Raw genomic sequence first — 25,115 nt, forward strand, 5'->3', positions numbered from 1 at the left:
TAAACAAATTATTCGTTGTCAAATTAGCGACAAAAGAAATATCCGTTGCTAATTGAATAAGAATAAAAAATAAAAAAATATTCAAATTTGTGAGGAGTTATTTTTTTACCGTCGCTAAATTAGCGACAAAAGAGTGATTCATCACTAATATAATATGAAAAATAAAATAAAAAAGAAAATGTTCAATTTAGCGACGAAAAAGTGGTTCATCGCTAATTTAGCGATGGAAAGTTTATTTGTCGCTAATGGAATATGAATAAAAATAAAAAATAAAAAATTCAAATTAGCGACAAATTTATTTTTTGTGGCTAAATTAGCGATGAAACAAATTATTCGTTGCTAAATTGCGACGAAAGAAATATCCGTTGCTAATTGAATATGAATAAAAAAATAAAAAATATTCAAATTAGCGACGAATTTATTTTTTGTGGCTAATTTGAATATTTTTTATTTTTTTATTCATATTCAATTAGCGACGAAACAAATTATTCGTTGCTAAATTTGCGACGAAAGAAATATCCGTCGCTAATTGAATATGAATAAAAATAAAAAAATATTCAAATTTGTGACGAATTTAATTTTTTGTGGCTAAATTAGCGACAAAATAGAGTTTCGTCGCTAATTTAGCCACAAAAAATAAATTCGTCGCTAATTTCAATATTTTTTATTTTTTTATTCATATTCAATTAGCGACGAAACAAATTATTCGTTGCTAAATTTGCGACTAAAGAAATATCCGTTGCTAATTGAATATGAATAAAAAAATAAAAAATATTCAAATTTGCGACTAATTTATTTTTTTGTGGCTAAATTAGCGACGAAACTCTATTTCGTCGCTAATTTAGCCACAAAAAATAAATTCGTCGCTAATTTCAATATTTTTTATTTTTTTATTCATATTCAATTAGCGACAAAACAAATTATTCGTTGCTAAATTTGCGACGAAAGAAATATCCGTCGCTAATTGAATATGAATAAAAATAAAAAAATATTCAAATTTGCGATTTAATTTATTTTTTTGTGGCTAAATTAGCGACGAAACTCTATTTCGTCGCTAATTTAGCCACAAAAAATAAATTGTCGCTAATTTCAATATTTTTTATTTTTTTATTCATATTCAATTAGCGACTAAACAAATTATTCGTTTCTAAATTTGCGACGAAAGAAATATCCGTCGCTAATTGAATATGAATAAAAATAAAAAAAAATATTCAAATTTGTGAAGAATTTTTTTTTTGTGGCTAAATTAGCGACGAAACTCTATTTCGTTGCTAATTTAGCCACAAAAAATAAATTCGTCGCTAATTTCAATATTTTTTATTTTTTTATTCATATGCAATTAGCGACGAAACAAATTATTCGTTGCTAAATTAGCGACGAAATAGATATTTGTCGCTAATTGAATATGAAAATAAAATAAAAAATAAAATATTCAATTTAGCGACGAAAAAGTGGGTCGTCGCTAATTTAGCGACAAAAAATAAATTCGTTGCTAATTTGAATATTTTATATTTTATTTTTTTCATATTCCATTAGCGACGAATAAACTTTCCGTCGCTAAATTAGCGACGAACCACTTTTTCGTAGCTAAATTGAATATTTTCCTTTTTATTTTATTTTTCATATTATATTAGCGACGAAAAAGTAAATTCATGGCTAATGTGAATTTTTTTTTATTTTTTATTCATATTCAATTAGCGACAAATAATTTGTTTCGTCGCTAAATAGCGACGAATAATTTTTTTGGTCGCTAATTTAGCGACGGAAGATCGATTTGTCGCTAAACGATCTTGGCGGGCAAAACGTAAAAATAAGAGCAGTTTCGGGAAAGAGCCGCTTTTGAGCGGGCAAAACCTAAAAGTAAGAGTTGTTCTCAGGAAAAGAACCGCTTATTGAGCAACATCCCTCCCTTCCCCTCTTCAGAAACCCTAAGAATCATCTTCGTCTTCATCATCTTCTCTCGCAGATGTCTCATTTGTCTACCGTCTTCCGTTTTGCTATTCAATCTCGAGCTCAGATCGTCGTGTATTCACTTGCTCGGATCTTGTGACTCGCCAGCTCTCTCTCGGCTCTCAGTTCACTCTCCTGTTCGCAGCTTTCGCGGGTCTCTCTCGGCTCTTAGTTCACTCTCCCGACCGCCTGGTGAGTCTCGCACGATCGTATTTTGTCCCTTGTCTCCTCGCTCGAGCCCGATTAGGGCGGCCCTCGTGTAGATCGGCGACGGACGGTCGTCGATCTGCGCGAGGGCCGCCCTAGTTGGGCTTGGGCGAGCATCACCCTCTTGTTCGTTTCGTGTAATGCATTTCCCCTTTTTTGGATCTGCTGGTAGTGTCATCGTTGCCTCTCTGTTTCTTCGTTTCCTTTTGCACTTTTGCTAAGCTGTAGAGCGCCTTTGATCGAGACTTTTCTGCTGCTCAAAGTGTAGCTTTCGAAATGTATTTGGCCGTGCTTTGGAAGATCTTGTGATGGCTTGACCTGCTCAGTTTGGTGGGATCGTTTCGACTTTTGAGGTCCTATAAGGCTTCTGATTCATGATTGTGTTACCACAATGCGATGTTTGCAGTGTACATGATTAGCCATTATCTATATTAGGTGGCACTGGCATACAGAAGTCTCTTTTGGACCTATAGGCCTTTGATAGATAAGAAACGTTGTGTATCTAGAATTATTGCAGTCCCAGCTTTGCCTGAATATGAGTACTGAGTTGTCAAACATATCTTTGATTTGATGTAGCGAAAATTCACAGATGAAGACGAAGTCAGTTGTAGTGAAGATGGTGAATTAGAAATGTATAGTTCCCCAGTACATTTCTGTAGATTGATCAACCCTCTATATGTTGGACATGGTTCGTACACGTGTTTGAAACTTGAATTCTGGAAAGGAACTTTTTTCCTTTTCCTTTTAATATCTGATGGAACATTTCCTCTTGTTTTTTACAGCAGTTCAAACGTTAGCTTCTATTGCATTGTGCAAGATAATAAACTCTGTTCTCGGAGGCCAGCCATTGTTGATTCTTGGAGTGGCGGAGCCAACTGTAATTATGTATACTTCTTATTTAACTTTGCTAAAGATAGACTGGAATTGGGATCAAAGCTCTTTCTAGCGTGGACTGGATGGTACAATATTCCTCTTTGTCCTGCAAAAAAAAAAAAAACAATTTAAGTTCTGAAACTCTGTTAGGCATCAGTTATTCTTATAATTATGCATTACTTTTAAAATTGCAGGGTTTGTGTGTGGACTGCAATCTCTATTTCTACTAGCTGTCCTTGGAGCTTGCTTAATCATAAATAGGTTTACTTGTCCCGCTGGTGAATTATTTGGCCTCCTTATCGCAATGCTTTTCATGCAGCAAACTATCAAGTTTTCTCTTCCAAAAATATGTGTTTGATGTCCCCAAGGTTCATTTTCAAGAGAGACAAGGTATCACAAAAATCTGATATAGGTCTATGCTTTGCTTGCTGGAGATTCGATTACTTGTTGATATGCTTGCATTCAGAAATAAAGTGGTTTGTCTTCTGCTTTCCCTCTGTTGACAGATAGAGAGAGATATCTCTTGTCTCTAGTTCTCTACAATTGTATCTCATGATTTGTGGTATTTTTTGGGTTATTTTTGTTGGTCGTCTCTTTTGAAGTGAAAAGCACCTATATATTTTTGCTACTTTAATGGCGTGGCTCAATGTTGAGTTTGATACTTGATGTGTACGTGGTGCAGAGGAAAATGCTATGTATGATCAGTCTGGACATGAGTTGCTGTCAAATGACAATTAATCAGTGTTCTATGCCTTTTTTTTTGGCATTTGACATAGGAGTTGCCCTTTAGCTGTGGTTAATAATCTCAAATAAAGGATACTTATTCCAGCTTCCATAACAATCTTTCTAAATCTTACTCACTTGAACATCTTCCATGACTGTGCTGTTCAAGTGAGCCAGCTCTCCTTCCATTCTCTTATATGTCCTTCCTTTTTGTTTTTCTTTCCAAGAATTGGAGTGAAAGATGCTTCCATTTGCTTCCATTTGGGGTTTTATATCTGTTGATTGATTTTGTGAGTGTTGTTGGTTGATTTGCATTGGTGGGATCTGATTCTCGTGCCATCAAAATTACTTTTTTTAGCAGCAAGTGCGAGTTTTTGCTTGTTGTTTTTGGAATTTTCACTGCAACTCAATCATTTGAAGTTCAAATTACAGCGGAGCTGCATTGGGAGGACCGGATCATACAGAAAAATAGAAGGCGAGATTGCGATTCGATAAGGGTCGTCTGGAATTGTGGAGGGTTTGCGTGTAAATCGCCGGCTTTTATGAAGTTGAGTGTGTTGCTTGTCGTGGGGATGCTAATGTTCGCCATCTCTCGGCAATCACTGTCGTCATCAGCGGCTTTGGAGAACTTTTTGGCCAGAGACGGGACAATGTTGGAGCTGGATGATTCGAATCTCGACTCGGCTATCTCGATGCGAGAGCTTGGGAGAAGAAGTCGTCATGTGTAGTAATGTAGAATCCTGGTACTTGTCTAACGTTCTAGGTAGTGATATTTTTCACTTGACATTTTTCATTTATTTATTTGCTTAGCTGTTATTGTTCATTTTGTTTGTGTAGTATTTAGTCATATAATTCTCCGATCTTTTGCTAAATCTATGGGGAAAAAAAGAGACAATGGTGGATGAATGTATTTTGTTTTCATATTATTATAATATTTAGATTATTACTTGCTTAATTAATGTTAAATATAAATTCTAGAAATTAATTTTGCTTTTAATTGGATTTAAAATAAAAAATAAAAGAAATTATTTTATCATGCGATAACAAAAGTTTGTTGCTCGGTCGTCGCAAAATCTATTGCTAGAGAAGATTAAAAAATTAATAAAATTTTGTCGTTAAATTTAATTTTACTAATGCTGAATTGGCGCTATTTTCGTTGTAACATACTTTAGCAACAAAAGTTTTCGTGGCAAATCGTCCTGTTCGTCGCAAATCAACGACGAAAATTGTTCGTCGCAGAAGAACGAAGTTTTAGCGACGGAATTTGCTACGAAAATTGTGACAAAATTAGTGGCTAATCCATTTTGCGACGAAAATTGCAACGGAAAAAAATTTGTGGCTAACTCGGCGTCGTAAAATTAGTGATGAAAAATTGAATTTTCGTCGCTAATTTGCCACGAATGTTTGCGACGAAAGCATTCGTCGCAAATCAACGATGAAAGGTGTTCGTCGCAAATATTCGTCGCAAATTAGCGACGAAAATTTGATTTTTCGTCGCTAATTTGCCACGAAAATTTTGGCAAAATTCGTGGCTAATAGATTTTGTAACGAAAATTGCAACAAAAAAAATTCGTGGCTAATTTGGTGTCGCAAAATTTAGCGACAAAAAATAGAATTTTCGTCGCTAATTTGCAACGAAATTTGCGACGAAAAATGTTCGTCACAAATCAGCGACGAAAAGCGTTTGTCGCAAATCTCGTCGTAAATTAGCGACAAACCACTTTCGTCGCAAATCAGCAACGAACATTTTTCGTCGCAAATTTAGTCGCAAATTAGCGACGAAAATTCTATTTTTTGTCGCTAAATTTTGCGACGCCGAATTAGCCACGAATTTTTTTTCGTTGCAATTTTCGTCGCAAAATCGATTAGCCACGAATTTTGCCAAAATGTTCGTGGCAAATTCCGTGGCTAAAACATTGTTTTTTTGTAGTGGATCAGAAGAATTGTTGGTAATTTAACCCAAGCTGGTTGGTAATTCAATCCGAGTAGGTAAGTCACTCTAATTGTTGGAATTAATTGATTGCCACGGTGTCAAAAACATGTGATGTACGCCCATGTTGGGCTGGCAACCTACGGCGGTTATCGGAAGTTATCTACAAGAGCAGTTATCTTTTTTATTTGAATAAAAGAGAAGTGAAGAGAAGGAACGTGAAGAAGTCTCTGATAACGTCAGTTCCAAAAACAATGACAGTTTTCCCTCTCACTTCTAAACGCTCTCAAAAGAACAGTACGCTCCCAAAACTCTCCCTCGCACTTGAACGAACAACGACTCTCACAGGATCGTATGTCGGAGGCACTTAATCTGTGGATAGTGAGTATGTTCTCTCGTGTGATCGTACTCCGATCTGTAATACTAGTTTATGATTCTATTGGTCATATCTATCGTATGTTTTCCGCACATTGGTCGTATTAGAGAATAGGAGTACGCTTCCTTCATGTTGGTAATTCCATAGAAGAACATGTATATTAAGCACTCGTAAGCTATGCAAATAAATTGGTTGATAGTGCAAAAGTTAACAATTTGCAAACTACAAAAAAAATAGTTCGTTATTTTATAAGAGTACTGACAAGCAACCAACAAATTATTTGGGAAGTCTTTTTATGACATGTCCTCATCCAGCAATTTCAAATCTTTCTGGGCCGGAAGATGCTCGGTCCGAAGGTAGATTTAACAACTTGAAAAAGCAATGGAAGCTGCAGCACAGCAAACAACGCCGCGGGAAGACAACCGAGTACAGTAACTGGAATCCACGCCCGCTTGAGTCTCTCATCCAACACAATGGTAAGAGCAGCAGCAAAGGCTGCAACCATGAAAGCCAGGGAGAAAAAGAGGGAGGACAGGCCGATTATCAGCTTCTTCGGCAACGAGTGGAGAAAATCTTCCGGCTCGGAAGATGAAGCTAGGATGGCCGAGAATGATAAGATGGCTGCCGCCGAGAAGAACAAGCCTACCGTATCTAAAATCGCAAAAACCACGAAAGAGTCCTTTCCTAACAATATGGGGATCCCGGTATCGTTGTTGCCTCCTGGTACAATCAAAGCCGCTATGAACAGGGCCATAGCGATTAGAGTTGAGATGAGCAAGAATGAACTTGAAGTACTCTTCATCCATTTTTCTCCATTCTTAAGCAATTCCTCGTGTTCACCTAGGAATATATGCCAATATGTCTCATACACTGCCTTATTTCCTTCCATTTCTTCTTCTTCGAGAGACGTCATCACTATCTTTTGATGAGGATTGACCCACCCTTCCACAGCCTACATGAACACAGGCACGCGAATGAAATAACAAGCATAAAACCACTAGGGTTGGCAAATGGTGTGTTGTGGTTGGGTCTGTTGAGATCCTAGACACAAATTTTTTACTTAATATAAAGCTACGACTTAATATTTTCTTTTCATAATCTAGGACATGGATGTGGAGACCAGACATTCGACCTGCGCCGGTAGCTCTAAATCCAAAGACCCTAGGCAACTTGCGCGCAGTCGGCGGGACTCAAATAGCTGCCTTCAGGTTGTGGCAAAATTATACACGGCCGGTTCGGTGGAACCGGCGGTTCCGGTTCCACGAAAAGGTGGAACCGGAACCGGCCGTGTATACTTCCGGTTCCGAACCGGAACCGGCGGTTCAGGGCCGATTCCGGTTCCGCTTCGGAACCGGCGATTCATTCCGATTCCTTTTTTAATAATAATTTTTAAAATAATAAATAATAAAATAAACATAATAAATTATAAATTATAAAATACAATTAAATTGTACATTGTAATAAAATATGGGGAAAAAAAAGAGAAGGAATGGGTTTGAACTTAATGAATTATCATTAAGCGCCTACATATCTTATTGGGGATAGAAGAATCAAAGCCCATGTAATTCTTTTACCTTTGAGAACCCCAACTTACCTCATCGTCAATCGTCGCTACCCGTTGTGGTACCCGTGGCGGTGGTATCTCCAACTTCATCGCTAAAAAATTCGTGTTCACGATCTAACTCTTGGTGTCGATATTTCGCCCTCGTCCAATCGCCGACACAAGCTTGAGCTTCTACAGAGTCCGGGCTTAATCTTGAACGGCGAGAGTCCAAAATTAATCCTCCAGCACTAAATGCTTGTTCAACTGCAACCGTTGAAGAAGGCGTTGCTAATATTTGATGAGCGATGAGGGCGAGAACTGGATAATCGATTTGGTGACTCTTCCACCACTTCAGGATTTCGAAATCTGTACTATGTTCTGCATCACGAAACTCAAATTGAGTGGTTAAATATTTTTCTAATTCAGAATTACTACATGTTGCCTCTTTTTGTTTTTTTTTGCCTACTTTTAAGCATATTATATCCTCTACTAAGTGAACTACCACTTTCGCTACGTGAGGCAGTAGATTGTAAAGATCCGGAATCACTTAAACCATATCTGCTACAAAATTCTCCATATAATGCTACTATAGATTCTTTAACATCTCCTAATATATTTGAAATATCTATTGAATCTTCCAAATGTAAACAATCATGATAATACACATTCAAATAATCTTGTAAACCGTCTAATTTAATACGTGGATCAAAAACAATACCAACTAAAAAGACAAGAGGAATTTGCAAATAATAATGCAATCATTTTTCTCGCATTACTAAAATAGTTCGACCTAATTCGGTATCATTTTCATATTCACTAAAAACACTACCAATATTAACACACTCTATTAAAAATAAATGCGTTGTAGGATAATAAATACCAGATAAAGTCTTAGTAGCATCATTAAAAATTTTCAAAATATCTAAAATTTTCTTGCAAACGTCCCAATGTTGAGGAAGTAAAGTAATTTCGGGAATATTTTGTGAAATAAACATACATAATAAATCTTTATATTCAAAAGTTTTCCGAATCAACTCGTACGTAGAATTCCAACGAGTCGGAATATCTTTTGGAAATCTTCTTGCCCTTCTCCCATTTTGTTTACAAAATTTTCCCCATGATTTCATACAATGGGGACGACTCCATAAAAATTTAATTGCACTTTTTATTGGGGCGAGAGAAGTGTCAAGAGTTCGTAAACCATCTTGTACACATAAATTTAAAACATGACAAGCACATCTAATGTGAAAAAATTGTCAGCCAAAAGTGGGTTTGCAAATATTTTCTAATTCGGGAATAGAAGCGGTATTTGCGGCGGCATTATCAAAACCAATTGAAAATACTTTATTTATTAAATTATATTCTTCTAAAACTTGCCTAATTATTCTATAAATATTATGAGCCGAATGTCTTTCATCAAAAACTCGGAATGCAATAAGTCTTTTTTGAATCGTCCAATCGTCACCTATCCAATGACACGTGACACCCATATAAGAATGAATTTGCCAAGGATCACTCCAAATATCGCTACCTATATGCACACGTCCATTGAATTCCGCAAAAAATTTTGCTAAAGATTTTTTTCCTTTTTTATAAAGATGAAAAACTTCGCGTTTAAGAGTATTTTTTGGAATAGTTGGCGCTTGCGGAACCAACGCAGTATTTATCAAATATTTCATATTAAAATTTTCACCAGTATTAAACGGAACATGATCAAGGGCAACATATTCACCTAATGTTTGCTTATAAAGTGCTTCAGTGAAACGAAATATAGGATGAGGATTAGAAGTGGCGTACCCGGAAATTTGTTGTTGCGTATTGTCGATCCCCGCTTGCGTTGGATGTTTTTTTGTCAAATGCCGACGGAATGTTCCGTAGCCGTCTCCTTTCGTAAATTTATATGTTTGCGAACAATATTTACATTTTATATTATACTTACCTTCGACTTCATCACGTACCTTGTCGAAGTGTAGCCACAAGTCGGATGTATTATCTCGGCCCTTCCGTTCCGGCTCATTTGCCGTTGACGTTTCTTCGACACCAGTGGGAGGATGAAGACTTTCTTGTGTTGGGATGTGCTCGACGTTCGGAATCGGGACATAGTTGATATTATCGTCGTCGTCTTCCCAACTTGCATACTCACGAGGATCATATTCAAGAATGAGATACTCGGAATCTCCCATAGTCATCTTGCCCTTGTCAGCATTTCTGCTTCTACTTGCCATTTTTGAGAGAATTGATCGGAAATCCGATTGAGAGAATTGAGTCGGGATTGAGAGAATTGGGAGAATTTGAGCGATTTGAGAGGATTTGAGAGAGAATTCGAAAGATTGTTCGGAGAATTTGTGACAAAAATAAAAGGGGGAGCATATGTATTTATAGGCAAGAATTATTTTTAATTATTTTTTTTTTTTTACAAGCAACGGCCCAAAGGGGGGGAGGGGAGGGGGTAGGAGGGGGCGGCGGGCCCAGGCGGAGAGCCCAACGTCTCTCGCCCCGGGCCCGCCTTTATTTTATTTTTTTATTTTTATTTCACGGTTCCGAACCGGCCCGGAACCGCGGTCAACGGGCCGGTTCCGGGCCCACGGGCCCAAATGGCACCCTCTAGGCGGAATATGCCTTTCTCAGTCTTAAATCTTCGAATTTTTAATTATGCAAATAAAGCACTTCAACCTCGATCCTTGATTTATATAATTTTTGCATCTCCTCAATGTTGGTAAAAGGTAGAACCTAAGTGGCACCGACACCGACACGTAACACGCGACACGACACGACATGACACACCGACACATCATTTATCAAAATATAGAGAATTTCGATACGTTGTATATTAAATGTATATTTTTATGTATACATGATAAAAATATCAGCAGTGTGTTTTTTCTTCTTTTGTTAGGGATTCACTATTAGGTTTTTATTTTATTTTTTTGCTAGCTGGGTATAATAATTTTGGGTTGGCTGGGTATATGATTTAAGTACATGTATATATTTTTATAAATTTACATTTTGTAATTTATTGAAAATGTTTAAAATTGATCCCGTGCGTGTCGAAATGAGATGTCGAGATGTTGGACTCATGGTGTCACTGGCGTGTTTGGAATGTTGACCGCATGTCGGAGAGTGTCGAAGAGTATCGGACACGATATAGAGGCTTCTGGAGAGTGTTTGTGCTTCATAGGGTATAACTAAATGATATGATTTCATTACCTTGAACCATTGGAGTTCTTTCTGCATCTGGAAAGCTGCTCCAGGGACATCGCTCAAATAGCCAAAATTAGGTGAAAACCGTGCTGCCGCTTCCAACATGGCCTTGGACTCATCATATTCGGGTGTGGAAGGAATGAAGGACGGATTAACATTCGAGTTGGCCGCCAGAAAGAGACTGCAAACCTCCTCTTGGCGATGCTCCACAGCAATCGCCAGCCAACTTTTACCATCAAAAGTGGTCCAGATTAACTCCGGGAAGGACTTGAGACATACCTCCAGTATTTCAACGATTCCTTCGGACGTGGCGCTGGAGATGCTCTCATTGCCTTTGAAAAACTGGAGGATCTCAGTTGTTTTCTTACATGAAATCTCGGCGCAAACAAGTTTTGCCAACTCAACAGCTGCCTCGTCTCTCAGCTTTGCATCGCGAATCCTCTGGACTGGCGGAGCTGCATTTGAACACGCATGATTTTGCGCGATACCTTTTATTTATTTATTTATTACAAAGATGAAATCTTCATCCGAATAAAGATGAATATATAAGTAGATAACTTTCATCGATGATCCAACATTGGCAGCCATTGCACTATGAGCTGAATTTAGAAAATGCCATTTCTTACTAGGGCGCATTTTTCTATCTACACTTCTCATTCTCCATGCAAACTTCTACTCTGGATTCAAATCTAGTTCGTAAATGACTACAACTAGTCGTTGCTCCCTTGTGATTGATTGATTTTTGGCTTGTTTTGTGCACAAGAAAAAGAAATACAGACTACTGCATGTTAAGATGTCCGACACCTTATAAATTAGAAATTAACAGCTGACACGTCTCAATAGGGGGAGGAGCACAGATGATGAGAATATCCCTTTGATTGACTCCATTCTTTGCTAGATACTCCGCACAAATTTGTTGAATTTTATCTTCTTATTTATTTCATTATCCAACACTTGTGATTTCCATATATTTGACAATCCTCGACAAAGACATGACACAATACTTTCAGTACGCTATATAAGCATACAATTCGATCTTGAAGTAAGTTTAGCATATTTGGTTTCACATTAGTTGATATTTATGTACAAAGTATATGTACTGTATGCGCTCAAGTTAACTTCTGTGCAGTATGTGTGTGTGGGAATTTCCATCATGGCAGAATTAAGAACAGATGGTCTTGAAGTGAATTTGCAATAACTGTATTTGAAACTTCACAGTTATTTCATATTTGCCATTGATGGAAGTTGACTGACTCACATAATTAAACAGTGATTATGCAATTTCATTCATATAGACTGTCGCTGCATGATCAATAATGTAATACATACGTACGTGCATCCTATATCTATTCATGTTCGAGTTTCGAGCATATAGCCTAAATTTTGTCGGCCTAACTTGCTTAACTTAAAAACTCATGAGACCAAGTTCCATATTTGTGCATCATAGCGAATATGGGAATAATGCATTCTCGCTAGCCCTATCCTATGTTGATTTGATGTCTTTTCAGTCTTCTATGTAATTTCAAAATAATCACATGAGAAGGAGATAGAATTTTTCTCGTAGGTATTTGATAAATAGTAAACATCTTCTGTTGACAAATATCACGTAAAGAAAGATCTTCATTTATAGTTTTCCTATATATTTTTAGGTGATTACTAAAAGACCATCATGTTTATAGTTCTAGTCACAATTTGGTTAATGTTTTCGATTCTTGTCACATGGAAGGCACTTGTAGATCACTATAGTATTTGAAGTAGCCGAAGAAGAAAGAGAGAACGGGCCAGGTCAACGACTGTGTAAAAGGTCGAATCATACCCACAATAGTGCCACAAGTCCTGAGAATCTTTTTAAAAGCTCCAAGTGCTTCAAGCTTGGATAACTCTATACTCGTCTGAAGTGCTGCAGTCAGGAAGAAGAAAGAATTATGTCAGCTCAATGACATTACGACCAGGAAAAGGTGCCAAGAGTTAGATTAGCCATATACCTCGCACTTTAATATAGAAGTACTAAAGAGTATCCTTATCTTCTGTAATATTCAAATTTTATTAGAGTAAGATCCTACAAACACAGAGTGACGGCCCACCTTGAACCATTGTAGTTGGTGGCCCCGATATCCTTGGATCTTCACATGGTGTGGAGTTCAAGTCCACCGGAACACCTTCAGATGGAGAAAAGAGCCGGTGAACAGATATGATCTTATCAAATGCATGCTGAGAAGAAAATGGGTAGATGTGCTGACCTTTGTATAGCAATCTTTCCCAGAGGTTGAGCCTAGCTCCGTTAAGAAAGTGAGACGGCATACGAGACAATGCTCTCAATAGTGATCGTTTGTGCCCAGCTAAGTGAGGATACCGGTGCAGCAAATAGAGACAGACATCCGCCCGAATTTACCGAGAAAGTTAATAAGGAAAAAGAGCAGAAGAGCGGACATGAAACAAGTTTGTGTGATCTTACCAAGGTGACCAGCATAGGCAAGATAAATGATGGCACCAATCGATTGAACATTAGAAAAGGGTCACGTCGACCATCGTCTTTTATGTTCATCGCCAGGAACCAAAGGACCTCCTTAGACAGAGCACCATATTCCGCAGATCGCCACAGGGGAACGAATTGCTGACCGTCTAGAATATGTGTCAACTTTGGATTCTTTCTGGCTAATGCCTTGACCATCCTTATTCTTCCGCCCAAGGCGGCGTAGCGGATGGCTGTGCACTTTTTGCCATCAGCCACTTCAAGGTCCTCCGGAGACGAGCTCGACCAGGTTCTCGACAAACTGATCTTGGGCGCTCATGGCTGCTATATGTAGCACGGTCCGTGATTCGCTTGTAATTATAGCGGTCTTCGAGGTTGTATCTCGTTCGAAGAATCCATGAGCGGCCGCCCAATCACCCTCCAGCACAGCTTGCAACAGTGGTCGATAATAGTGACCATCTTCAACTATTTCTTGTTGTGCTGCGATAATGAAAACATTTGGCAAGTCATTAACAAATTTATTTATGTAGAATAATTGGGGCAACAAATATCAACTTAGTTTGAACAACTCAAATGAATCCTACTTAATTAACAGAAAAAAAAAAAAAAAAGAGGAAACGGCTCGCTTGGCAATGGCATACCTGGCATTAGTGGAGGTGGAGAAGTTGGTTTTATGAAGATTTGTGAATGATCCGTTTCTGAGTGCGACACGTCCACACGAACATCTTAAAAAATATGGGGGAAGAAAACCAGAATTACTGTAATCATCAATGATGTGTGATCGAACGATGTGTGAAGGATCAGTTTCTGAGTCGGAGTCCACGTTTACAGTAACATCATCAATGATATAGGGAAGAAAACCAGAGTCAGTGCAAATCGCCTTTCTCAAACTTATATGTTCGTTCAATTTAGGGGGCCAAAAGCATAAACAGTCACTCTAGAATCCAGAATTTTGAAAATGAAAACCTGTCAACGAACCAGTTTGGTCTGAGATTGCGGGCTCGGGGGCTGTACCGGCAGGTGCTTCAGCATCAGTGGGATTTGCTGAATTTGCACCCGGTTCGGTTGCCATCTGTGATGTGAGATCGTTCGCCGGCGAAAGCGTCGAAGAAAGCGAAAGCGTCAAGGTCGAACAACGTTACTTATAATTACCGAGCTAATGGGCGGGAATCTTCTATCATGTGTAAGTAACGAAGCTACGCGCACATGGTTAGCCACTCTTGAACAAAAGAGAGAAGAAAAATTTCAAATCCAGCAACGAAGTCAACATGCACATGGATAGAAGCCGAAATCGACGTATAAATAATTCACATCCTTAAATGAAAGAACATGGTCGCTTAAAATCATAACAAGCGCAATCTCTGGCTGGAGAGAAGTCAATGTAAAAGTCTATAAATACTGAAGTCAACCGAAACAACCGCACGACGACACGAGGCATGAGAAAAAGACGGTACAAATCATGTGCTCCGTTAAATCTTGCGGGAGAATGCACGTGATCGATGGCATCGATACATCCGAAGTTAGAGCCTCGAGGAAGATAAAAATAATTCACATCTTGACAAAACAATGTTAACATGCACATGCTCCCTGATTCCTTGCTTAACCAAAAGATGGCTACTTAGTATCATAACAAGCGGATTCTGGTCTGGACCTGACTCAATACAGACTTTAAAAACTTGTGTTCTTGTTTATCACCAGCTCTTAACAACCACTTGACATGAGGCATCAGAAAATGACCGTGTTCTAAATTTTGGCTCTGAAGATCTTGAGATAGTCTCAATGAGCCAGTGATACAGACAAGAATAGAGGAGAAACACTTGAGTCCTAGATCATTGCTATTCCACATCATGAACGATAGATTTCAAATAAGGTGTGTAAATCTCTTCTTCTCCATTACGGTGTTCTAAATTCTGGCTCTGAAGATCTTGGGGTCCTGTTTTCGCCGCTTACATGTGGTATCGGAGCCGCCATAGTCTAGGTCTAGAATCAATGTGGTCCTGGATCAACTACTCAAACAATAGAATAGAGTGACTTATATGCACGGCAACTCCGTCACCTAATGATTAGAAATTTCAATTCTATTCGAGTTTGGAAAAATGGTCATAACTTTGTTGATTCATATTGGAATGACCTGATTCAAAAGCCAATAGTTTGAGGACTCTTGAATCTACAATTTTCATGTTTTGAAATTTCTGAGATAAGCACTGTGGGATCTTTGATGATGGGATGAAGTGGACGATTCATGAATGGACAAAATGAAAAAAAAAAAAAAATAGGAACTTTGGTGGTTGCTCTTCCAGGCCACCAAGATAGTTTTTTTTTTTTTTTATCAAACTCCAAGGCAGTTGAAATGGCATCAATTCTTCTAGATTGATGGCCGATAATCTTCAAGGATGTAGACTTTGAAAAACTTTGACTCTTCAAGGACAGAGTAGAAATTTTTCTAGGTTTTTAAGTGATATGAACTCTTCGAGGTTCAAATAAATTGTACTAGACAAGTTTATCAATCAAATTCATTTGTTTTTGTATAGAAACTTGATAACTTTTTAAAGAAAACATAAGAACAGAAGATTAAGTTCTAATCTAGAAACTAAGAATCATTAAAGCACACAGAAACTAGGAGCTATCCATGCTTGTGGTGGTTCCAAAGTGTCCTACAAGCTTCAAATGCATGGGAGATGACAAAGTATTTATGACGAAATTTATCAATGAAATTCTCGGACAGATCGATGAAAGGCTCATCGATCTTGAATATGAGTTGATCTTATTGGTTGAGCACGCACATTTTGAATACGAGCTTGTTGACACCTAAATTTTCGCTAGTCATCTAGGATTAATTGCATAGCATATTAGTGACTAACCTTAGTCCCTCCCAAATATATTTAAATCATTTCTCTTTTAATTTGCATATAGTATAGTTTCAACTTCCTCAGTCGAATCACAATTGGTCTCACCAAGCTTTTCAAAAAGGTGGTTTTCCAGAAATGTCTACAACGAAATATCCTTCACTGAACATGTAGAGCCTTCGAATTTGATGATTAATTTGTTTTTGTGGCGATTTACGATAGGAAGTAAAGTAAATGACTGAAAAGATAAATTGTGTGATAAAGGTAAATGTGACAAAAGGTAAAGGCAAATAAGATAAATTGCAGAGCAAAATATGATTGTTAGTGATTGTTTATTCGATTGAAAAGTCCTATACAAAGAGTCGTCTTCGATTATTTATAGCCTAGAACAAGTATAACAGTTAGTTGCGGTTACTATTATGCATTCTATCCCCAAATTCTCGTACTGGCTGCGGCAACTACTCTTTTTATCCTTTGGACGGTTTATAATGCTACTTTACCCACTATGCTTGTTTGTCGGTGTGTCGTACCGACCCCGTGGTGTCACCTACGGTCTGCTCATTCGAGCATCAGCTTGCCATGCTTTCGGCCGCCAACATGTATTTCACTGTGGGCCCTTAATCATTGTATTATTCCTGTGGGCCATGTCACAATCCGAAGGCCCAGGCCAATTTTCAGTGTCAACAGGTATCATACATTTGGGTAGTTTTAAGTTTGACAAATGTTGCAATTTACAGTGGAGCAATCCATGCCTATATTTGCTACATTATTTTGGTCTTAAGAATAGGAGCTAGGAGACTTTCGTTTGTCCCCCGTCATTTATGTTTAGTCAATGGTAAAGTGGTCAAGGGCAAGTGGTGCATCGGAGGAGAGAGATTGGTCTCTAGATTGGATCGCGCATAAGAAAAAACTTAACTCCAGAGTCATTAGAGAATCCTTAAAAACTCTGTGCAATAATGATAGCACGTGCCACGTGAACTCCACCTACTAGTCCTTGCGCCTCTATTCAACCACTAACATCTTGTCTCTAAATAATTCACATGTTGACATAACAATGTCAAACATGCACATGCTTCCTGATTTAACATCCTTAAACAAAAGATGGTTGCTTAAAATCACAGCAAGAGAAGTCTCTAGCCAGAGAGAAGTCAATAAATATTGAAGTCAAACATAACAGCCACACTGATGGGTTGTATCCTAATCCGAATCAGAACAATCACACGTATAATAGAAAAATAGATGAAGCACGGTTTACCCAAATTCACCCCAGAATAGGACTACGTCTTGCAAAAAGATTTCACTATGATTTAGGTTTACAGCTGCACAACTCGTTACAATGATCTCACATATGAGCACAATATATATAACCTAAAAATGGGTCCAAAACCTAAACCTATCCAAACCCCTTTGATCCCACAACAAATGGGCCCGCCCGCCGATCGGGCAACGGGACCCTTGTTTTGGGGTCGCTGCTCCCGAACCCCCGTATTTCATGCGCATGGGTCATATGTCGTCGGTTCATACTTTAGTTTCCCTAAACTCACGTGGGCGTGCCCGATATGAGAAACAAGAGTCCCCGAAGTATTCTCCAACTCCAACACACACGACCCCGAGGTATGAGAAAAAGACAGTACCAATCACTTGCCATGTTAACTTAGGACAAATAGCAATTTGAACTTCCACAACATAAAACCATCACCAAACTCAGTCTCTGAAATAAAACCTTGTGCTATCAATTTAAGGAAGCAATATCACTGTATAAAAATTTTGCAAAGAGGAAATGCTTTGAGTAGTAAAAATTTATATGTCCAAAAGATTGAAAAAGAAAAGATAATATGAGATATTTATTTGCTAAATAGTAAGCATTATTTATCGACAAATATTATGTAAAGAAAGTTCTTAATTCTTTTTCATATATCTGTTTAGATGTTAATTGAAAGATCGTCATGCCTTTAATTCTAGTGAAAAATGGGTTGAGATAATTAGATGTTTACACTTGTCATCAATAGTAGGCACTTGTATATCGCTAAAAGAAAAGAAAAGAAGATAAAAGAAAAGGCAGAATTATTTTCAGATCTGGCAGATGAATGCACTTGATCAATGCAGCGAGAAAAACATAAATAAATCATATCTTGACAAAATGATCTAAAAATGCACCTGCTTCCTCGTGAATCACACTATCAAATGTTTACGTAGTTTTAAGTTCAGTACAAAACATCAAAGATTTGACAGAAGTTGGAATTTACAGTGGAACAATCCATGCCTATGTTTTGGTCTTAAGATTTGACAAATGTTGCAATTTACAGTCGACCAATTAATGGTAAAGGATACATGGGAGATTTGTCTCGATCGCACATACGAAAAAACATGACTCCAGTGTCATTGAAGAATCCTTAAAAACTCTTTGCAGTAATGATAGCACGTGCCACGTGAACTCCACCTCCTAGTCCTTGTTCCTCTATTCGGGCATGATCTGGTGGTGCTGGAAGGCAAGAAGTGCGTGTGGAACGTGACCAAGAAAGGGAGGTACGACTTGGTGGTCGGGGATTACTTGTTCACGCCCGGCGGGGATGTGCACAGGGTAAAGCATCACGACGACACGGAGTTCTTCATCAAGTGGGATGGCCACTGGGACATGTTCTTCGACGAGGATCTCGAGACTGCTAAGAAGGCCATCGATGAGGAATCGGCGTCATCCTTAGCTTGATTTGTGAGTTTCGTTGTCCTTGCTAATGCCCACAAAAGAAAAGTCCGCCATGGGAGTGTTCTTGTTGTGTTGTTTGTGATATATCAAGAGAAGGATGAGGTGATCTTGTGGAGTTGAGGGCATGCGTGAAGCATCTGTGATTAGCTCAAGTTGGTGTTGCAGAGACTTTTCAGCTGATAATGTTCCATGTTTGGTCGAGTCTTCGAGCCATGATTTTCTCTGTTATCGGTTTAGATTGAAATAAACGCAATGTTTTTGAATGCAATGGGCACCACATTGGTGCTAAAGTACACTAAAAGTGTCAAAATTTTATCCATGGTACGCATTTAGAGGTCTATTTCATGACTCATTTTCCAAGGACATGATAGCACGTGCCACGTGAACTCCACCTCCTAGTCCTTGTTCCTCTATTAGGGGACACCGATGGCAATGGCATGGATGCAGAAGATGGCTACATAAAACAAAAACAATTCACATCTTGATAAAACAATAGGGACATGCACATACTCCCTGATTCCTTTCTTAACCAGAAGATGGCTACTTAAAATATCAAAATCAGTGAGTGGGGATAAAACAAAATTGTATCCATGGTACGCATTTAGAGGTCTATTTCAACTCATTTTCTGAGGACATGACGAGTTCAATAAGGGCTAAAGTACACTAAAAGTGTCAAAACTTATGTACGGCCTTCACTTTAATGCAAAAACTTTCAAAATAATCACTTAAACTTTTTGGAAAATGCTTACTTCAGTGCCAACTCCAATTTGAGTTAACGTGGCTTGCCGGAAATCTAACGTGGCATATCTTTTATTAATATTTGAGCTAAGGTGGCTCGCTGGAGTTGGCACTAAAATGAGCACTTTTAAAAAAATTTGGCACTATGTGATCGTTCTGAAAATTTTAGCACCGAAGTGATCTTTTTTCAAAAGAATCGGTACTTAAGTGATTGTTTTGAAAGTTTTGGCACTAAAGTGAGCATCGTACACATGTTTTAATGCTTGTAATGTAGTTAAGCTGTTCAATAAGCATAGAAAATATGAACAATTTCTTAACTGCTGAAAAGATTCCAGACAAGTTGAGGTCTACATCTAAATAAGAGGCGTCTATAAAATGAACAATTGGGACACCAATAAGTGAAAATTCTATTGGTTTATTTTACTCCGGGGAGCTTTTGTGGCAATTTTCCTTTTGCTGGATTATACTGTACAAGGTAAGCACCATCGAGGACCGAAGAAATAAGAAACTTGTCCGTTGTTTGTACTCTGTGTCCGTGAAAATAGGGCACAATAGTTGTGCATTGTCGACTCTGTTACGTAGAATCTGACGAAAAATCATATTTCCATCTTTTTATATAAATATAATCCTTCTCTGGTGTAATTTGCGTTCGTATAATTTTATGAAACTACTTAAAGTAGTCGTACAATAATATAAGTGTTGCTTGAAGGCATGACCTTTCAAGTCGACATTTCGCATTGCATAGGCCTGATTACATTTAATCTTGACTGTGCTCTTGAGCTCTTGAAAAGTTGTCACTAAGCAATTTTGCAATTTCTTTTTGATAGATGCTAACTTTTTGGACAAATATGTTCGCTAGAAGTGTTGAAAATATGTCTCGAATTTGAAGTTATCGAGGAAATTCAATTTAAGTAGGTTTCATACTATGAATAGATCATAGTTGAAGTTGGATTTCTAGTTCAAGGAAGTTGCTGACTTTGGATTCAACTCTTTTCTATATGGGAGAATTATAAATAAATAAAAAAGTCCTAAACCCATTGCAATTATGTCAATTTAGTCCAAATTTTTTTTTTTATACTACCTAAGTCCTAAACCTTTTGCAATTGTATCTATTCAGTCCACTATGTCGGTTGGCGCTGACGTGGCGTCGCTAGCATTGACGTGAATAATTTGTTTATAATATTTATTTGGATGTTCTTACTTTTATTTTTCCTTTTTTTCCCTTCCTACTACTATTGTGGCCGGCGAGCTCCGTTGAGGATTCCGCAGCCTCCGACTAGCCTTGCCGGGGCTCACCCAACCTAGGCAAGGCTAGGTACGCCTTCACCGCGGCCCGGTGAGGCCTTGGTGAGGCTAGCCTTACCTAGATCTGGGCGAGGCAGTCTCGTCCAGGATCTCACCTAGTGGCAGGCGAGCTACGGCGATCCTCATTGGCCGTAGTAACAGTTGGAAGGGAAAAAAAATTAAATTATAAATATTATTTAAAATTGTCTACGCCAGCGCTGATGATGCTATGTCAGCTCTAGTCTGCAAAGTGGACTAAATCAACACAATTGTAAAAGGTTTAGGACTTAGTTGGCCAAAATAAAAATTTAGGACTGAATTAACACAATTGCAGTAAGTTAAAGTCCTTTTGGGCAATTTTCCAATAAATAAGAAGTGTGTGTTTTTCATGAAGAGCATCCAAGAGGAGCTTTTGGCTGTGACAATCAACTGCGACATGTGCCCGAGAATTACAGCTCAAGTGTTTGAAGCCATGAAACTCTTATGAAATGTCTCATATTTATATATAAATCAATAATTAAAAGACAAAGTGCACATGGGTAGCTGCTCTAGATATTTCCTTTTTTTATTATAAAATAATAATAATAAAATAATAGAGAGAAGAAAATTTTGAAATTTGACGGGAGAATGCACGTGATCGATACAGCAAAAGTTACAGCCCATCAAGGAAAACATTAATAATTCACATCTTGACAAAACAATATAAACATGTGCATGCCCTCAGATCAAAAACATGTGAATTGTTGGGGTATGGTTCATACTCCTCTATGATAGGAAAGCACGTGGGTCTCACTCCATGCTCCATTCTCCATATCAAAGGGCTTTTACGATTTAAGCCCGTAATTTTATATTAGTAGTTTCAGCTCGAGCTCATGAATATCTACTGCTATATATACTTTTTTTCGCTTGTAACTTAGTGATGTAACATGATGTGTGAGGTGCTGATATAGTGGAACCCTCTTCCGGACGTAGTCTTAGTTCAAGGGTGAACCATGATAAAATCTCTGGATTGTAACTCAGAGCTCAAGTTTGAGGTTAGGATTTTTTTTCTTGGTGAAGAGAGATCCGAAAAATTGAATCTTGGGAATATGTCGGCTGGTCAATCATGAATTGAAGTGGAGATGTTCGCCATTAGGGAAATCCTAATGAATTGGGGTTTCGAGTTATGGAAATTGAAGATGGAGGCTTTGCTCGTGGACGGAGATCTGTGGTACGTGATGGAAGAAGATAAACCCGACACTACAAAAAAACAAGGATTTAGCCACGGATTTTGCCGCGAAAAATTGACCAAAATTCGTCGCTAAACTGATTTGGGACGAAAATTAGTGACGAAAAAATATTCGTCGCCAATTCGGCGTCACAAAATTTAGCGACGAAAAATTAAAGTTCGTTGCTAATTAGCGACGAATTTTGCGACGACTATTTATCCGTGGCTAATTAGAGACGAATAATTTTCGTCGCAAATTAGCCACGAATTTTGTGACTAATTACTCTCCGTGGCAAATTAGCGACGAAACTTATTCGTCGCTAATTAGCCACACAAAAAATGTCGTCACTAAATTTAGCGACGAATTTAGTGACGAATTTTCTGTTCGTCGCAAAATTTAGCGACGAAAAATTATTTTTTCGTCGCTAAATTTTGCGACGCCAGATTAGCCACGAATTTTTTTTCGTGGCAAAATTCATCACAAAACCCAATTAGCGATGAATTTTACCGAATTTTTCGTGGCAAAATTTGCTACGAATTTTTATTCATTGCAAAATTCGTCACAAATTTGATTCATCGCAAAATCGTCACAAATTTGCTACAAATTTTTATTCGTCGCAAATGTTTGTCGCAAAAAGCATGTTTTTTTTGTAGTGTTCCTTTTTATTCAGTGGCGGAGGGGGTGAGGGAGTCTTGGGTCGCAGCAGGTCGAGGGAGTCCCCGGGCTGAGGTGGATGGCGACGGGGCTGGCGAGCTGGACGGTGGCGGAGAGGGTGGGTCTCAGCTAGAGCCGGGGGCGTCGCGGGCAGAGGAGGAGCAGAGCAAGAGGGTAGTCGCGGTGCGGGGACAAAGAGAGGGAGAGAGACCGAGAGATGGAGACGGAGGTCGGGGGCTCGGGCTCGGGCTCGGGGCGGATGGCTGGAGGGATGACGACGAGGTCGACGGTAATTGGAGGAGGCGGCAGGTGGGGGCATCGGTGGTCAGCTGGAGGCTGGTAGAGCGGCAATGGAACAGAGGAGGAGGGCGAAGCGTCGCGGGTCTAGCGGCTTGCGAGGCTGGTGGGGCGAGCTCGGCGGGCTCGTAGGGCTCACGGGATGATGGAATGGCGCGGCGACGGTGCCGCTGGAGGTGGCGGCTGCAGGCCGTGACGAAATTATTCTTTTTTATTTAGCCTCGATGCCATGGAGCCTTCCGTTTTTGCATGACAACGCACACACTGCTCGCGATACAAGAGCGAAACCGAGTGCTTGGAAGACTGTGGAACACGGTTCCGGGACGTCCCCAAGAAGGAAAGCTGCTTGTGAGTCCACCGGGACCAGAAGGAAAAACCCGTTGACGGGTTCCAATCCCGTGTCATACTTAACGCGGGAGAAATCCCGGACCACTGCTATTTGGGAGCTCTCGTACTTGGTGAGTTCTTGGCCTATGTTCTGCTCGGGGACGCTAGGGTTTATGCAGACATTGTACTTGAAGAGAGACAATGGGTCATCGCCGCCAATGACGTGAAGACCAACAAGAAGTTGGCGGCAACCGGTGGCTGTTGTGTACCAGGAGAGGGTAGTGGTGAGGTGGCGGTGATTGAGAAGCGCGGTTTCGTAAACCCAAATGTTTCGAGTTTGAAGTGAAGTAGGAGGAGCAGGAGAAGTGACATGATGATCCCCGTCGGAGGGAGCGGGAAAGAGAGGAACAAGAGAAGCCGAAGCATTCGGAAGCAAAGGAGAGACGGAGGCGCTTCTTGAAGCCGGAACGCGAGGCAAAGGATTGAAGACAGCAATCGCGCTCGCGTCCTTGCAGAAGCTAGAAAACTTGCGTTTCATCGTCGAGGTCTGAAGTTTTCCTTGAAGAAATTGCAAAAGAGAGAGAGAGAGAGATGAATCAATCGGAGCTGGGGGAAGCTATGTTATATAGAGAAGAGAGGCTCCCGAAGAAGTTAAGTTATTTCAAGATCTTTTCCCGAGGATCATCTCTTGATTGACACGGATTTGATCGGGCCTCGTGAACAGCTTCGAAACACTAAAAATGCGACGAAAGATGAAATTCGTCACAAAATTTGCGACGAATTCTAATTTCATCGCAAATTACTGATATAAATTAAATAAAAAGAAAAAAAATAATTAGCGACGAAAAAATAATTTCGTCACTAATTTCCAGAATAAATTAAATAAATTTGTGACGAAATGTATTATTTCATCGCAAATTTAGCGACGAACACTGTTTTTTGTCGCAAATTAAATAAATTGAACATTTTCTTTTTTTTTATTTCCTTCATATTAGCGACGAAAATAATGATTCGTCGCTAATTTTAATATTTTCTTTGTTATTTTTATTCATAGTGCTAATTTTGCGACAAAAAAAAAAGTTCGTCGCTAATTAGGGACAAACGTTTATTTTCGTCGCTAATTTGCGACAAACGTCGATTTTCGTCGCTAACTTTAATAAAAGAATTTGTGACGAAAAAATATGTTCGTCGCTAATTGGCGACGAAGCCCATTTTCGTCGCAAAGGAGATAGCGACGAATAATAATTTCATGGCCGTTTTCGTCGCTAATTAGCCACGAAAAATATTTCGTGGATATTTTCGTCGCTAATTAGCCATGAAAAATTTTTCGTAGGAATTTTCGTCGCAAATCAAATAAATTGAACATTTTCTTTTTTTTTATTTCCTTCATATTAGCGGCGAAAATAATGATTCGTCCCTAATTTTAATATTTTCTTTGTTATTTTTATTCATAGTGCTAATTTTGCAACAAAAAAAAAAGTTCGTCGCTAATTAGGGACGAACGTTTATTTTCGTCGCTAATTAGCAACAAACGTCGATTTTCGTCGCTAACTTTTTATAAAAGAATTTGTGACGAAAAAAGACGTTCGTCGCTAATTGGCGACGAAGCCCATTTTCGTCGCAAAGGAGATAGCGACGAATAATAATTTCATGGCCGTTTTCGTTGCTAATTAGCCACGAAAAATATTTCGTGGATATTTTCGTCCGTAATTAGCCACGAAAAATATTTCGTGGCTATTTTCGTCGCTAATTAGCCACGAAAAATATTTCGTGGCTATTTT

The 25,115-nt window shown here is 38.7% G+C and overlaps 1 protein-coding gene and 1 long non-coding RNA gene across 2 annotated transcripts; one reads left to right on the forward strand and one right to left on the reverse strand.

The window, feature by feature from the left end:
- The first annotated feature begins 2,095 nt into the window (after positions 1 to 2,095).
- LOC125314762 lies at positions 2,096 to 3,223 on the forward strand. The gene is made up of 4 exons (XR_007198194.1): positions 2,096 to 2,142; positions 2,426 to 2,487; positions 2,593 to 2,673; positions 2,997 to 3,223. It is a non-coding gene; the product is annotated as an uncharacterized LOC125314762 (long non-coding RNA).
- A 3,155-nt stretch (positions 3,224 to 6,378) lies between these two features.
- On the reverse strand, positions 6,379 to 13,104 carry LOC125314816. The gene is made up of 4 exons (XM_048278027.1): positions 12,888 to 13,104; positions 12,620 to 12,703; positions 10,810 to 11,258; positions 6,379 to 7,011 (listed from the first exon to the last, which is right to left on the reverse strand). The coding sequence occupies exons 1-4, from the start codon at positions 13,102 to 13,104 to the stop codon at positions 6,379 to 6,381; spliced, it is 1,383 nt and encodes a 460-aa protein (XP_048133984.1).
- Between the last annotated feature and the right edge of the window lie 12,011 nt (positions 13,105 to 25,115).

The sequence above is a fragment of the Rhodamnia argentea genome, chromosome 4 (assembly GCF_020921035.1).
Source record: "Rhodamnia argentea isolate NSW1041297 chromosome 4, ASM2092103v1, whole genome shotgun sequence".
Lineage (NCBI taxonomy): Eukaryota > Viridiplantae > Streptophyta > Magnoliopsida > Myrtales > Myrtaceae > Rhodamnia > Rhodamnia argentea.